At 35.5% G+C, this 17,433-nt stretch overlaps 1 protein-coding gene across 1 annotated transcript; it reads left to right on the forward strand.

Annotated features, from left to right (window-relative positions):
- Positions 1 to 14,747: 14,747 nt before the first annotated feature.
- Positions 14,748 to 15,689, forward strand: LOC100717155 (olfactory receptor 5V1-like). Its single transcript, XM_003479505.2, has one exon. It carries the CDS (start codon positions 14,748 to 14,750, stop codon positions 15,687 to 15,689), a length of 942 nt encoding a protein of 313 aa, XP_003479553.2.
- The last annotated feature ends 1,744 nt before the right edge of the window (positions 15,690 to 17,433 follow it).

Consider the following 17,433-nt stretch of genomic DNA (forward strand, 5'->3'; position numbering starts at 1 on the left):
AGTATCATAACTACATTATTTACATAGCTTATTTCCAATGTAAACATCACTTTCAAAGTTATATTTAAATGACACTCATACCCAAAGATAGGGTGTTAACAATTCTGAATCTCTGAATACTAGAACATAAATTATTCTAATAATTTCTATTAAAATTTATATTCAAATTTTCTGTCCATGTTTATTTTCCTCCAGATTTTGAATTAGCAAGTGGGTTGACTTTTAATTTCAGGGGTAAATTACCAAAATATGTCCTATCATTCTTTCCTATGCCTTTCTAAAGAGAATGTATTGTTTCTATTAGTGGCTTCATGAAATTCGATATTGTCATTGCTTTTGGTGTATTTTCACTTAATGTATTATCATGAGTTAGACTATTTCAATCAAGAAACGCAAACAGTTTCTAATAGGAAATTTTACATTTCTGGATTCTTTTGTTTTTAATAATTTCATTTATTGATTAATAAAGTAGTCATTAACAAATAACTAGTACACCTAATCATAGGCTTTAGTGTGATTCTTTATGATTTACAAAATGTTATTTTAAATGTGGCAAGTGAATGACTCTATCACTAATTGTTCTATTTTCTTTTTCAGCAACTGAAGAGTATACAATGCATCACCCTCTGTGCAACTGATCACTGTTATGCCTTGCATCTAGATGTGCCCTCACACCACCATGGATTCACAAGTAGAGTTTTTCTAAGGTGGTTGGATCTAGGGAGTGTCACGATGGGATTACACTGTGTGACACTAGGATTAAGGATGCATGATAGCTGAATTTTTCCACTTGGTGGAAGAATTTGGTTAAGAATGATTCTGGGTGTGGATAAGGGGAAGGGTCACCATGGGTGTGGGTGGCACAAACCAACAGGCAGGTAGTCTGGAAGGGATAGAAGGGAGAGGCATCTGTTTCACTGCTTGCTGCCTTCTAGTGCTGTAGAATATTTGTTCTCTGCCAGGCCAGACAGGTAGGCACCTGTCCTCTCCCAGGGACTAACTGCCTGAGTGAGCATAGAGAAGCCAAAACAGTCCAAAAGGACGAGGGCAATCACAGTGGCATTGGCAGCTTGAATACTGAAATGGCTTCATAGGCAGGAGAGGTATAGTTTAGAAGCTTAGGGGGTCTTCTCTGTAGAGTATCATGTCATCCACAAATAATGATAATTTAACTTCTTCTTTTCCTGTCTTTACCCCTTTTATTTCTCTCTCTTATCTAATTGCTCTGATTAGTATTTCCAGTACTATGTTGAATAGGAGCAGTCATAAGGGACATCCTTGTCTTGTGAAGGCCTTCAGTTTTTAGCCATTTAGTATGATACTGGCTGTTGGTTTGTCATAGATGGCCTTTATCATATTGAGGTAAAGATCATAAGTTTAAAGATCTATCATCATGGTTAACAGCTATGTATCACAGAGACCAGATATTTTTAAGAGACGAGAGGAATCAGATCTGAAATAGGAACCATTACCTGACAGACAAGGCTGACTGAATTTAACAGGGAGCTTATGTGACAGGCAGCAGGAACCTAGGCAGAGGTCACTATTTCATTTTTAACTTTCTATAATTGTGCCTTTACTATCTGTATAACAGTGCCCTTACAATATGAAACACTTAGATTTTAAATTAATTCATTCTCTTATGCAATGTTTTTATCTCAACCACTTTTGTTGGACGTGCTTTGGCAGTCATATTGGGGAAATTTTTGCCCAGATGAACAATGGGGAAAAGTTCTCCTTTGGTTTCTTCTAGGAGTTACACAGCACAAAATCTTAAATTAACTTTTTAAGTTGATTTTTGTATGTGGGGTGAAGTAATGGTCCGGTCGCATTCTTCTAGTTAGGAATACAGACTTTCAGATATTATTTCTTGAAGAAATTTCCCTTTCTGTTTGTCATTTTGTCTTAGATCAATGCATTTTAGGTGAGGTTCGTTAAAATGATGGCATGTCCTGATCCATCTTATTCACTGAATCTAGCACCCTGTGAGCTTTGGCTCTTCTGGACAGTAAAAACAACTAAAAAAGAGAAATGTTTTTGTATGGATCCCAGATTTCAAAGTAGCAACAACAGAGCAACTAAAGACATTCACAAAAATATACTTCCAGAACTCCTGAAAAAAGTGGAAAGAACGATGGGATGAGTATGTATATAAGGAAGGAGACACTTTGAGAAGGATCAATGGCAATTTGTCTTTTACTGTAGGGTTCTTTTTTGGCAATTTAAACACTCATTGTGTATATGATCATACCTCAAGAATATCTGAAGAAAACTGAACTCTTGTACACCGTTGATGAGAATTTCAACCAACATAAATAAATAAATAAATAAATAAATATAACTTCCTTGAATATTGACACAGAACTCCCATAGGATCATGCAATCCCACTGCTGGGTATATATTTAAAAGGAGGAAATGAAGATTTTGAAATGGCATTTTTTTGCATGGCTATGGTCACTACAGTCATTTATGGTCACTCATAAAATCCAACATGTACATAGCACCTAAGTGTCCAATGGCAGCTGAGTGTACAAGAGTTCAGTTTTCTGACATGCCCAGGGGAAACCTTGGAGCAACACTTGAAACACAGAAATACAGGAAAATAATAAAACTAAAGACCAAAATGCAAACTCAAACCTCCAGCCAATTCCAAGAAAGCCTAGGAGCCATGTATATAGGAGAAAACATATGCAATACACCTGAAATAATAGAAACTGAAATAATGAAGGAACTCCGGGAGGCTGTAAGGAATTCAAACTAGAAATAATCTCCCAAGTAAAATAAGAAATGGTAAAAGTAATGAAAGAGATGCTGAACACATCTAAAGAAGACACAGTTAAAAAATGAAAGGAACAAAACCAAAAGGTAGAATCCCTGGATGAACAATATAAGACACAAACAGAATACATGAAAAAGACTCAAAGAGATAGATATACAGGAAATCAAAAATTCCATTGAAAGGTGTCAGAATTGCATCAATGAAAGAGAACATAGAATTTAAAACCTCAAAGACAAGATTGCAGCTAGTAAGCAGGAAAGGAAAGATCTTTTAAAAATAACAATGAATTAGGAAATAACAATTCATCAGTTACAAGATGATGCAATAATACATAATAAGATTGATAGGGATAAATGAAACAAAGAGGGACAACACAAATGATGTCAAGAGGCTATTTATAGAAATAATAGCTGAATATTAGCCAGACATGAGAATGGAAGCTGACATTAGGATTAATGAAGCATATGGAACTTCATGATCATCAAACCAACCCTGCAAAGAATACTGAAAGACAGTCTAGATGCACATAGGAAAAAACATTACACAAGGCAGACAATTAAACTGAATGGAAAGACAAAGATGTAACAGCAGAAAGATAACATGTCAACAAAAAAAACAAAATACAACAATTATAACCATTAATTTAAATGGTCTCAATTCAACAATTAAAAGAAACAGACTGGCAGAATGGATCAAGAAACAACATCCAACCATATGCTTTATACAAGAAACCCATCTAATCCAAAAGGAAACTCATAAACTGAAAGTCAAAGGATGGAAAACAATACTTCATGCAACAGGAACTGAAAAAAAATTGGGGGTATTCTGTTTGAGACAATGTGAGCTTCAAACCAAGAATGATCCAAAGAGATAAAGAAGGTCACTACATACTGGTTAGGGTAAAACTTAGAGGAAGTGATAACAATCTTAAATACATATGCACCAAATTCCAGAGCACCCAGTTATACAAAGCAAGTATTAATAGAAATAAAAATCAAATAAACAATAAAACAATTATAACAGGAGACCTTAACATATCATTGACACCAAGGGACCGATCAACCAGACAGAAAATCAGCAAAACAAAAACAAAAGAAAAACAGAACTGAATCACACTTTTGAACAAATTGACTGGATAGACATATAAAGAGTATTCCATCCAACAACATCAGAATATATATTCTTCTCAGCAGTACATGGGACATTCTCTGAAATAGACCATATACCAGCCCACAGAACACATTTAAATAAATGCAAAAGAATTGAAATTATCCCATGCATGTTATGAGATCATAGCACCATAAAACTAGAAATTAATGATAAAAGAAACTGCAAACACCCCTCAAACACATGGGAATTGAATCATTCACTTTTGAGCCATCAGTGAGTCACAGGGGAAATTAAAGAAGAAATTAAACAATACCTATAAGCAAAAGAAAATACAAATACAAACTACTGGAATCTGTGGGATGAAAGGAAAGCATTCCTCAGAGGAAAATATATTGTACTGAGTTCTGACATCAGGAAAACTGAAAGAATACAAATAAACAACTGAATGCTACACCTCAAACATCTAGAAAAAGAAAACCAAGTCAAGCCCAAAGCCAAAAAAGTGAGTAAATTATAAAAATCAGAGCAGAAATTAATGCAATAAAGACTAAGAAAACAACCCAAAAGAATCAGTGAATCAAAGAGCTGGTTCATTGAAAGAATAAATGAAATTGATAACCCCTAGCCAACCTCATTTAAAAAAGGAAAGAAAAAGCTCAAATTCATGCAATAAGGAATGAAAAAGGTGATATCATTACAGACTCTGTGGAAATACAGAATATCATCAACACCTATTTCCAAAACATCTACTCTCATAGGTTCGACAACAAATAAGAAATGGACAGATTCCTAGAAACTTATGAAGTAACAAAGCTGGGTCAAGAAGATGTAAAATTGCTGAATAACCCAATTTCTATTAATGAAACTTAAAATGTAATTAAGGCCTCACCTACAAAGAAGAGCTCAGGCCCAGAAGGATTCAATGGGGAATTCTACAAGAAATATAAAGAAGACTTGATGCTGACACTCCTCAAACTCTTCAATGAAATTGAAAGGGAAGCAATTCTTTCTAAGTCATTCCTGGAAGCAAATATTACTTTAGTACCAAATCTGAGAAAGACCTAACTGAAAAAGAGAACTACAGGTCAATCTCCCTAATGAACACAGATGCAAAAATCCTCAGTAAAATATTGGCAAACAGGATGCAGCAAATCATCAAGAAGATTATACACCACGAAAAAGGGATTCACCCCAGGCACGCAGCGATGGTTCAACATATGTAAATCAGTAAACTTAATCCACCATATCAATAGACACAAATATAAGAATCATACAATCCTTTCTATGGATGCAGAAAAAGCTTTTGATAAGGTCCAACATTAGAACCTTACAGAAAATTGGAATAGATGGTCTTTACCTCAATATGATAAAGGCCATCTACAACAAACCAATAGCCAGCATCATGCTAAATGGCCAAAAACTGAAAACCTTTACTTTAAAATCAGGCACAAGACAATGATGTCCCTTATCAGTACTCCTCTTCAACACAGTACTGGAAATACTAGCCAGAGCAATTAGACAAGAGAGAAAAAGAAAAGGAATAAAGATAGGAAAAGAGGAAGATAAAATATCATTATTTGCAGATGACATGGTACTCTACATAGAAGACCCCTAAAACTCCATTGAAAGACTCCTAGATATAATAAATAATTCCACAATGTACCTGGATACAAAATCATTACTCAAAAATCAATAGCATTTCTGTACACTAAAAATGAAATTACTGAGAGAGAAATAAGAGATGCCACACCCTTCACACTACCATCCAGAAAAATTAAATACTTAGGAATTGATCTAATGGAAGAAGGGAAAGATCTATACAAGGGAAATTATAATACTTTGAAAAATAAATTGAAGAGGATCTCAGAAAATGAAAAGACATCCCTTATTCATGGGATAGGAAGAATCAATAATCTGAAAATGGCCATTCTCCCAATACTGTTATACAGATTCAATGCAATCTCAATAAAAATGCCATAAACATACCTCCTAGATATACAGAAATCAGTCCTAAAATTCATCTGGAACCAGAAGAAAACCAAGTCAAGCTGAAAGCCAAAAAAGAGAGAGGAAATTACAGAAATCGGAACATAAATTAATGCAATACAGGCTAAGAAAACCATCCAAAAGAATCAGTGATCAAAGAGCTGGTTCTCTAGAATATCAAAAGGCAATTCTAAGCAGCAAAGGCAAGGCAGGAGGTATCACAATCCCTGACTTGAAGTTATGCTATAATGCTACTGTCATAAAATCCACATGGTAATGGAATATAAACAGATCTGAAGATCAATGGAATAGATTAAAAGATACAACCACAACTACAAACACACTCAACTACCTTATCTTTGATAAAGGAGCCAAACATGGTCTCTGGAAGAATGACAGTCTCTTTAATAAAAGATTCTGGAAAAATTGGCTCTCCATGTGCCAAAAACTAAAACTATACCCATGCCTATCACTATGTATTAAATTAAAATCTAAATGGATCAAAGATCTGAATATTAAAACAGAAACAATAAATCTGTTGGAAGACAAATTGGGTAAAAATTTTGAAGATATAGGGATAGGTAAAGAATTCATGAATAGGAATCAAACTGCATGGGAAATACTTCCCAGAATCAGTAACTGGGATCACATCTTATTAAAAAGTTTCTGCATGTCAAAAGAAATCTCCAGCATAGTGAAAAGAAAACCCACAAACTGGGAAAACATGTTAGTGAACTGCCCCTCAGACAAAGGACTGCTGTCTAAATCATATAAAGAATTTTTAAAAACTCAGATCCCTGAAATTCAATGAAAGAATCCAGAAATGAGCATCTGAGATGAATACACAGTTCTCAGATGAAGAAATACAAATGGCAAACAATACCTGCAAAAGTGTTCATCATCATTTGTCATTAGAGAAATGCAGATTAGAACCACACTGAGATTCCATCTCACTCCAGAAAGAATGGCCAGATCAAGAAAACTACCAACAATAAATGCTGGAGAGAATGTGGGGAAAATGAAGTCTCCTGCATTATTGGTGGGAGTGTATACTAATGCAATCATTGTGGAAGTCAGTTTGGAGGTTCCACCAAAAGCTGGATTGGAAGTCCCAGTTGATCCAGCTGTTTCACTTTTAGGCATATTCCCAGAAGAACTGAAAACATCATACCACAGTGATATATGTGCACCCATGTTTATAGAAGCACAATTTGTAATAGCCAGATCTTGGAAACAACCTAGGTGTCCATCAACTGAGGAATGAATTAAAGAGTTTTATACAATGGAGTACTACTCAGCTATAAAAATGATCACATTGAGATATTTATAAATAAGTGGATGCAATTTGAGACCATACTCATAAGCAAAATAAATTAAGGTCACATGTATAAATACTGTATAGTGTCCCTAGTATAAGAAATCGTAAGAGTACATAAGATTTAATGGTAATCATGATTCCTCAATACATTGCTTTGAAGCCTTATAATGTTTTCATTCATTAGTTGGAATGGTTTTATCATGGGTTGTTTGATCTTATTATCAGCTATTTTGAGGAACGCAAAACATTATAATAGCCAGTGCTGATTTAATATCATCTTGTTTTGAAGTCCTATCATGCTTCTGTTTCCATTGGTTCTATCATATTGTATTTTATTATGTGTGATAGTATAAACAAATCTTTTATGGACAATGAGATAATATTGTAGCCCTTGTTCATTTTCAGTTATTTGGTTCTGGAGAGGGCAGTAATCCCCTATGCCTGGTAATAATTTCATTCCCTTTAGTAGTTTTATACTATTTTCCTGTGTTTGATACTATTGTGTATGAAGGTATACTCAACTATCTCAAGTGAAGAGACATTATGGAAAGTATTCTTATATTGGCTTGTCTTGTGGTGAAATACTGTGTTGCTTAAATTATTCTGTTCTGATCTGCATTGTTATGTCCTCTTTTATCTTAATCTCTTTTCTTTAAAAAAAAAAGAAGCTGGAACCAGACACATTGTCACTGAAGCCAGTCCTGTGCTGGGTGCACCTTGGAGTCGTACAACTCAAGGTTGCACTGAAGTTGTGGTAGCGCCAAAATCAGGGGTTGGTGAGCACAAGGCCCTGTGGCAGGAGGATACAGTGCAACAGAGAGTGGAACTAATGTAGAGAGCTGCATTAACCCATGGTGAGTGCTAGGAACTGGGTCCCACAGAGTGGGTGACCGGCTGGACAACATATTGGAGTTGGGCAAGACGGGCCTGAATCTGGAACTGCAATGGCATCAGTTGGCCATCCTTGCCTCAAAGAGCACTGGTGGGATCTGCTTGGTCTGAGTCACCCCCCAGTCGGGACCCAATAGCCAGAGACAAAACTGTCCCAAACCTGTGACATCTGCATGGTATAGACTAGCATGTTGAAGGCACTCATTGGTGACTGGCTCAGAGAAGAGGGACCAGCCCACATTGTCCCTGTGTGCACCTCACAGATCAACAGTAAAATGGAGAGGGCAGTAATCCCCTATCCAGTATGCTTCAGAAAAACTGTAAGCAATATAGAAATAGCCTGAGATCTCCACCATACACCTGTCTGAAAAAAACCAGAAACATTACAAGAGAAAGAAACAAGAAAAAGTCTCCAGCCACTGACCCAGGGAAAATAAGTCCAGAAGAGGTAAATACAGAAGAGATAGAGGGCAGAAAACATGCAATATCAGACACAGCATCAGCAAACATAATGAAATACGTTTGGGCCTCATAGACAAACTTAAAACTGAAATTCTAAGTCAAGAGAGGCAAGATATAAAAAGATTAATAAAAGAAATGCTAAACACCTCATAAGAAGGCACAGATGGAAGAAAAGAGGAACCCAGAAAAAGGAGAGAAACCTTTGATGAAGAATACAAACAAAATCCAGACATATTGGGTGATATATGGAAAACAGATCCAAAGAGACCAAGAAATTAAAAACCCCATTGAAAGCTGGCAAAATTCCCTGATAGAAACTAAAATTAGGCTTTCAAAACTTGAAGATGGATTTGCAATATGTGATCATGAAAAGAAAGATCTCTTAAAAATAAAAAGGAACCAGGAAGTAACAATACAATAGCTAGAAGATGACAAGAAGATCCATAACTTAAGAATAAAAAACATGAGCAAAGAAGCAGGAGTAAGGACAAATGAAATACAAAGGCTATTCACAGAAATAATTAAGGAAAACTTCCAAGCATAGGAAAAGGAAATTATATTCAGATACATGAGGCATACAGAACTCCAGCCACTTACAACCAAAACAGATCTACACCCAGCCATATAATAATCAAGATCCCAGAAATTCATCACAAGAACAGAACATTAAAAGTGGTCACAGAAAACAAACAGATCACCTATAGAGGAAAACCCATCAAAATCATTACAGACTTCTCGACACATACCATCAATCAAAAGAGTTTGGAGCAAAGTATTCCAAGCCCTGAAAGAAAATAACCTCTAATCCAGATTGATGTATCCTGAAAAACTGTCTCTCAAAATTGATGGAGAAACATTTTTCCAACTATGGAAGTTTGTGACCACCAATCCAACCCTACAAAAAATACTGAAGGACATTCTAGAGAGAGAGAAATCACCAGGATTCCAGCAACAGTGGCAGGGAGGCCTCAATGAACAGGGCAGACAGTGGAATGAAGGAGAAAAGTAGGTAACTAGCAGCAGAAAAATAGCATAGCAGAGATGAGGCAGAGAAGACTGGATATAATCTCTAACACAGATGGCCTTGATACACTAACAAAAAGAAACACAGGCAGAGTAGATCAGTAGATAGGGTCCATCAAGATGCTCCATGTGCTATGTCTATCCTTGGTATTGACTGACAGCTTTGTTTTGCCATATTTGACTGTATTCTCCCCCCCCCCAAAGAAAGTAATAAGCACTAAGGAGTAATAAAATCCAAAATGTGTAAATTTTGTTGTAAAAAAGAGAGGGAAAAAAAAAAGAAAAAGAGCTCTAACGGATATAACAGCAAGTGTGTTTGGGGGTGTTAAATAGCTGACTTTATCAATGTTTTTGGAACATTGAACACAGCTGTTTGCAGTCTCCCTGTTTGAATGTCCACCTTGTGTTCTTTGATACTGTGATTTGAGGAACTATTTTCAAGAAAATAGTGTGTAATCTACTAGCAGGTAATTTCTTACTGTTATGGTTTTTTTGTTTCGTTTTGCTTTGTTTTGTTTTGTAGTTCTGTATTGCGTGTACCCTTATGCCGCTTTGGTTTGTTTTGTGTTTTTCTCTTTTTCCTCTTAAATAAAAATTAAAAAAAAAAGATGCTCTGAATAGGAAATATAATCTACCTGAAAGAGGGTTAATAAACCAAAAGTCAAAGATGAGAAAACAATGTTCTATGTGACAGGGAACCAGAAAGAAACAGGGACAATTCATCTAGCAGCTGCAGATAGGTTGGAAAGTCATGACACTTTGTGCAGTGGAGAACTACTCAGCTATAAAGGAAGGAAAACCTTGAGGCTTTAGCAGGTAAAGGAATACACCTTAAGATCAAGCTCAGGGGTAAAAATTTCAGAACAACTTAGGTAGATAGCAGGTTGCCCCCCTAATCTAAAAACTAAAGGAGTTAGTGGAACCCAAAATATATAAAGCATTCTGAGAAAGGGAAAGGGGAGGAATGATCCAAAAAAGGAAGGCAGAGGACATTGTTAATAGTGTATCAAGATTTAAAATCCACATTAGTCTTATCACTCTGCTTAGTTTGATTTTATTCTGTTCCAGTCTGTCTACTCATACTAGATTTGACGGCACAGACAAGTACTCCCAAAATAGCATGATATACTATGATAACTATCCTTAATTTTCTATTAACTTAACCTGAAACCCTGTGTTACTTACAATGTCTTACCATGACTGATCTTACTTGAATCTGGTTTGTTAGATTGCTGTTTTGTCTTGATTCATTTAATTCAAATTTGGTATGCTTGATAGTATCAAGTCTTCTTATACTAGAGCAGAGGCAACTACTCTGAAGATGACAAGATGCAATAGGATACCCATTCTAGTTTGATTATTAACTGCTTTTGAATTCCTATAATGTCTCCAATGTTGTGTTTTTATTTACATTGCTATGTAGTACTATGTTCAATTGTATTATGCCTGATGATATAGAGAATTCTATTGAAAATAATAAGAGACATCATAGTAACTATTGTAGATCACTCAGTATTGTGGTTTTATATCTTTTTCATTTCATGTTTTTTCTAGGAATTTGTTTTGTTGTCTTGTTTTGATTTGTTTTTCCATCTAATGAAGAAATGATAAGTATACAGGTAGAGATTCATGCATGTGTAGAACTTCTAAACAGTTTATGAGAATAGATTATATAATGCACAATGTAATGAACAGATCCTCTGAATAAAAAGTGACACTAAGATACCCAGTGGTGATTTCATAGCAACATGATATAAAATCTAGCAATACTATTATTCTCTGTCCAGAGTAGTATGAGTCTGTTTTCTTTCATTTATTTTCAACATACGTAAAGATACAGACAGCTATTTTGAGGAGAAGGAGGGACATTGTGGCAGCCATTGTTGACTTCCCTATTGTCTGGTCTTGAAGACCTAAAATGCCTTCATTGTCCAGTTCTGATCAGTTTAGTACTATTTAGTTTGGAAAAAAAACAAGAGACAATATGATAGACAGTGAAGATCTCCGGTGGTCTTGCTTTGAAATATGTTTTTCTTAAATTGTTTTCTTATGATTTGTTTTGTTCTGTTTAATTTTACCCTCTTTAAAATTAAAAAAAAAACAGAATTTCCTAACATTTTCTTGGGGGCCTGATAACACTGTCACATGTATAGTAACTGGAGGTGGAGTTCTTTAGATTTATTTTTATTTTACATAATGATTGCATTCATCATAGTCATTTTGTACGTGTATGGTTTTCTTATTTCCTATCCCCTCTTCTCTCTCCTTCCCTTGTTTTTCTCCTCATTTACAAAACTCTGTTGGAACTGTCTTCTGTAGACTTTCTCTACAAAGTCTTTATGTACTAATGGTCCCTCCACCTCCTGGTTGGGGAATGGTGCTGCAGCTTCTGGGTGTCCTCAAAGGATCAGGTGTTGCCAGTGTGGTCACAATGTGGTGACCTGAGAAGCAGTGGTGCCTCAGGGGGTGAAACCACCAGGACCTGGAGTTTCTCTCCCTGGAGACCAGGCAGCTCTCCTGAGCACTGCTGCTCTCCAGAGGAGACCCCTGACCATCCTCAGTCCATCTTGACTTCTCCTGAGATTCTTCCTCTCCCACTCACCCACTGGGACCTCACGGATCAATTAATAGTTATTCTTTTGAAATCTAAATCTTGCAAAATTTTTCTTTTACCTTTCCCTAGGCCATTACAAGAAACAAAAATATCACTCTTGTGATACAGATAAAAATTGTTGGCTATGTGTTCACCCATTCATATGTTGGAAGTAATTTGAGTTTTTGAACAAGAGAGGAATATTCTCTCTAGAGTCCTTGCTATAATGTTTCCTTAGGGAAAGTAGGTCCAATATAAATTACAGACTCAAACCTAATATAGGTCCTAAATTCTTTTATTAACTGTTCCAATTTGTTGGCGGGATCATCCTGTGTTCTTGCTGAAAATTTTTATTGGTAATATCATCTCTTATTTATAGTAATGATTCCTTGATACTGAAATAGCAAATACAGCGTAGTTTTAATTTTGTTCAGCTTTGAAGATCATGTATGACATTATTGCTTATTTGAATAGTGTTACTTCTATTTGGAGCAAAAGTTTGAAGTAAGTATTTACTGAAAATAAAAACATACTGTATAATACATTTATCACTGACCATATGAAAATGATGAATCATAAATAATGAGAAAGTTTGTTTTTTAGACAGTTTCCAGTAGAGATAATGTTAGACACACATCCCTTGCTGTTCTCATGACACTGAGTACTTAAACCACACATTTAGACCAAGTAGTCACAAAACTCATGTTCAGAGATTGCATTTCATAGCAGCTTCTCCAATTCCTAGTAAACAAACTACTGCTCCTTTAGGTTAATGAGAAATGTTATGAAACTTTTCCTTAGTAAAGAAATTATTGATGTCATTTTCATTTTGCTCATTAAATTAGAAGTATATATAACATAGTACTTTATATGCCATTACAAGAATCTAAATCACAAGAGTGATATTTTTGTTTCTTGTAATGCGTAGGAAAAGGTATGCAATAATCATTATAGTAGGGCAATAGAGTATTTTACTGCAGAAGGCATAGTTTGTTGATGTAAATGTAAGTATCCTCATCATATGAACAGATTTTTAATTTTACAGATCAAGACAATAAATATTATGGAACAAATAAAACAAGTGAAACATTTAGCATATATATGATATAATATTCGATTGCTATATGTTATTACCTAAATTAGGAAACAACACACTATTCATATTACAATGTTGCTACATATATAGTCTGATTTAAAACATCATTTGTATGTATGAGAAGAAAGAGAATTATTATGCAAATTAATATTTAAGACTTAAGATTACTTGCAATATTTATTTATATTTGCCACTCTATTTTCTAACTACTCATATGCAGAGATACTGACAAAAAATGAAGATGTTTGATCATGAACATTTGAAAATCTAAGAACTGATATTTGAATTGCTATTTGTGTGAATAACTTTCACTGATTAAACATCTGCATCAATTGCATGGTGTGGAAGCATTTTGAAAAAATTTACTATCCTATATTTCAAAATGTGAAGAGACTAAAAATAAAAGATTATTTTCTCAAAAGCATGGAACAAAGTGGTCTTGCTGCAGGGTATAAATATGACATGTCTCTACCTTCGCAATTCTTACTTACATCCTGAAAAATAATGGTAGTGAAAAATTATCCCAATGCCATGTCCTTTGTGTTAATAAATCATTATGCATAATTTGTATTATTTGTCAATTTTAATTGATGAAAGAAAGCATGGAAAGTTTTCTCTAAATACTGTACTAGGAAGGGTGCATGAAAATTAAATTTTCATTTTGTTTTCTTATCAATTTTTATCCATGAATTTCCTATCACATACATATTGTCTTAAAGGGCAAAATTATATTTAAAGTGATAGAAAAATACCACAGAGCACTGATGTGAAGACTTTTAGACAGTTTCTTACACACTCTGATTTGTGGACTGCTAAGCTAAATACTAAATTTTCCATTTTATTAATACAATTTTGAACTTCCAAAGCATTCTGTGCTGTCTTAACAGCAGAGATACTCTGAACAGATATCGTATCATTTATGAAGTCCTTCAGCCTGTAGTTACCTAAGTTTTCAATTCATCTAATTCCTCATATTTTAAAATGTCATTTATAATGAAGTCATACACATAATTTATAATAAATATCTGTGAAACACAAATATGAGACATGTAATACAAAAATATAGAAAATATACAATACATTGTTTCTGCCTTCATAACATTTTAGCAATGGAAAGGTACATAAAACTGCACACGTTGAGATAATGTAAGATCCACGGAAGCAAGTTCACACATTATATTGCACTGAACTGTGAAATCCTTGGATTTGTAGAAGACTTAGAATTATGACATAGGAGAAGAGCTTTCTGGAGTCCATAGAGCCTCACAGGTCTTCCACCTGATGAAGGCTCAGGATAAATATGTCGAGAGATATAAGAAAAGTACTTCAAAACTTAAACTCTCTTACTAAAGTAGGACCAACATAATTCATCACCAACCAAATATAAACTGTTTTCTAAGAATTTCTCAGCATTGAGGTCTTTGGTTGCCACCTTACTCTGAGTTTACTGATTTCTTCCCTCTAGAGTGACACTGGAGGAGACAGGAGATGGACGCCTACAATGTCACCACAGTAACTCAGTTCATCCTCATTGGGCTCTCTGATCTCCCTGAGGTGCGCTACCCTCTCTTTGTGGCCTTTGCCATCATCTACCAGCTCACCTTGTTAGGAAACGGGGCCATCCTCCTGGCCATCGGGACTGAGGCCAGGCTGCACATGCCCATGTACTACTTTCTGGCAAACTTGTCCCTCATAGACATATTCTGCCCGTCCACTACTGTGCCCAAGATGCTCCATAACCTCGTGACTGAGGACCACAGCATTTCTTTTGTTGGCTGTGCCCTGCAGCTATATTTCCTGGTGGGCCTAGTCGGGACTGAGGTCTTCCTGCTGGCTGTCATGGCTTATGATCGGTACGTGGCCATCTGCTTCCCACTTCGCTATTCTATCATCATAAGCAAGGCTCGCTGTGCCCAGCTGGTACTGGGGACCTGGGCTGCTGGGTTCCTCAATTCCACCATCCACACGGTGTCTACCTTCAGCTTGTCCTTCTGCAGGTCCAATCTGGTTAACCAGTACTATTGTGACATCCCACCAGTGGTGGCCCTGTCTTGTTCATCCACCTATGTGGCTGAAATGCTGGCTTTAGTGATAGGAGGAGTCTTTGGGACCAGTGCCTTCCTGACCACCTTGATCTCCTATGTCTACATCATCTCCACCATCCTGAAGATCCAGTCTGCAGAAGGGAAGCGCAAAGCCTTCTCAACATGCACCTCCCACCTCCTGGTGGTCTGTCTGTTCTATGGCACAGCCATCTTTACCTACATCCGCCCATCCTCCAGCCGACACTCCCCTGCCAGAGACAGGCTCATCTCCATGCTCTATGGAGTCATCACCCCCATACTCAACCCCGTCATCTACAGCCTGAGGAACACAGAGGTGAAAAGGGTGCTCACAAAGGCTGTGTGTAGTAGAGGAAGTTCACAGTAAGTGCGATAGTAAAGCAGAGTTGCCCAGTGCTCTATTTGCTTGTACTTGTGATGAATTCTTAGGAAAAAGTTTTACTATAACATCTTTTCCTTCACTTATAGAAAAAATACGTGGAGAAATTTAGTAGCATATGTAGTTATGACTAGTTAGACCTACCTATATATTTCTAACTCATCCTCTGGAACCTTAAATTTTATTACCCAAAGATAAGTCTCTTTGTAATTTAACAAATTTACAGGCTCTCTGAAGTAATCCAGTGTTTTCCTATCTTACTATATCCATGTCCATATGCGTATCTATTCCAAAACATATATACGTGTGATCAATATTTATGTACTTTTATGTATATTTCTAAATGTACATTTAGCCATTTATCTATAGATTATGATATACTCCTGTTTTAGGTATAACTTGCCAAATTATAATTGCAAATATTTCTGGGTCACAATATTATGCCATGGTTTTAAACAGAGTGTGCAATAATTATGTTATTTTAGTGAACACACCACCTTCCTCAAACAACTTTCATTTTCTATATGCAGTGGAAACAGAGTTTATTAGTTTGGCAAGTGTGAAATGTAAAATTATTTTACTGACTCCATTTGTTATGCTGTGGAATACCTTCTAGGAGGGGAAAGGACGTCATCTGACCCAGCTGAAGCTGTGCACCTTTCAGTCCTTATCTCCCCATTGTCCCCTAGAACCCATCCTCTGCTCACCAGCAGTCAGTCCTCTCTTTCAATCCCCTTAGCATCTTGATACACTTGAGAAATGGCAGCTATTTCTCTCTGCATTTTTGTTTCACTTGGCATAATGGTTCTCAGTTTTATGCACTTTGTTAGAAATGTCAAAATTTCATTTTCAGTGCTAAATATATTCAATTGTGTGTTCATTTCAACTTATCTCAGAGTTCATTTTTTCAAGAACATGTAGTTTAATTCTCTGATTTTACCTTCTCTGTAATGTGCACAGAAGATGGAGGAGCAGACATTTTTAACATATTGACTTCAGATACTTCAATTAATAAAAAGAAGTAGGAATAAAAATCTATATTTCCATTTTTAGATGTGGATGAATCTCCATTCATATTTGCATAAGAATTTGCTAGCATACAGACTTGCTAGTAATGTGCAAATAGTCCCTTTTCTTCCCATCCTTGACTAGGGTTACTTTTATATTTTATTTATGCATAATTTTTTCTAATTGGTATATAACTGGTATGTTCATATTCCCCTTTTGATAACTTCCAATACAGAATTGAAGGGATGCCTCATTGTGGTTTTAATTTTGCTTCCCTAATGATTAGTCCTGTTGGGCATCTTTCAAATTTCTTGATTGCAACTATGGTTCTTCTGAACACATTATGGTTTAAATTAATTTCTTTATAGGTGTGTGTCTGAAAATTACTTTTTTCTAATCTATAGATTGTCTCTTGACCCTCTAATAGAAGTTGTTTAGAATCTGTAGGTGGTTCTGGTAGTGTGAATAATTTATTTATTTTAATTTTTACAAAACAAGAATACAGGAAACCTTTCCATTCATTTATGTGTTTTTTAGATTTGTTCATTAGCTTTTTACAATTTGCTATATACAAATACTTGCATTTCCTGATAAGTACATACTCATATATTTATTTTTTGTAATACTATACATAAGATCAGTATCTTTTCCCCTTTATAAATGTTTGGTTGTTAAAAATCATTAATTGCAACAAAGTAAACTTAGAAGTCATCAGCAAGAACAA

Source organism: Cavia porcellus, unplaced genomic scaffold (genome assembly GCF_034190915.1).
Source record: "Cavia porcellus strain 051 isolate PalLab524CR breed Dunkin Hartley unplaced genomic scaffold, mCavPor4.1 scaffold_2, whole genome shotgun sequence".
NCBI classification, from domain to species: domain Eukaryota; kingdom Metazoa; phylum Chordata; class Mammalia; order Rodentia; family Caviidae; genus Cavia; species Cavia porcellus.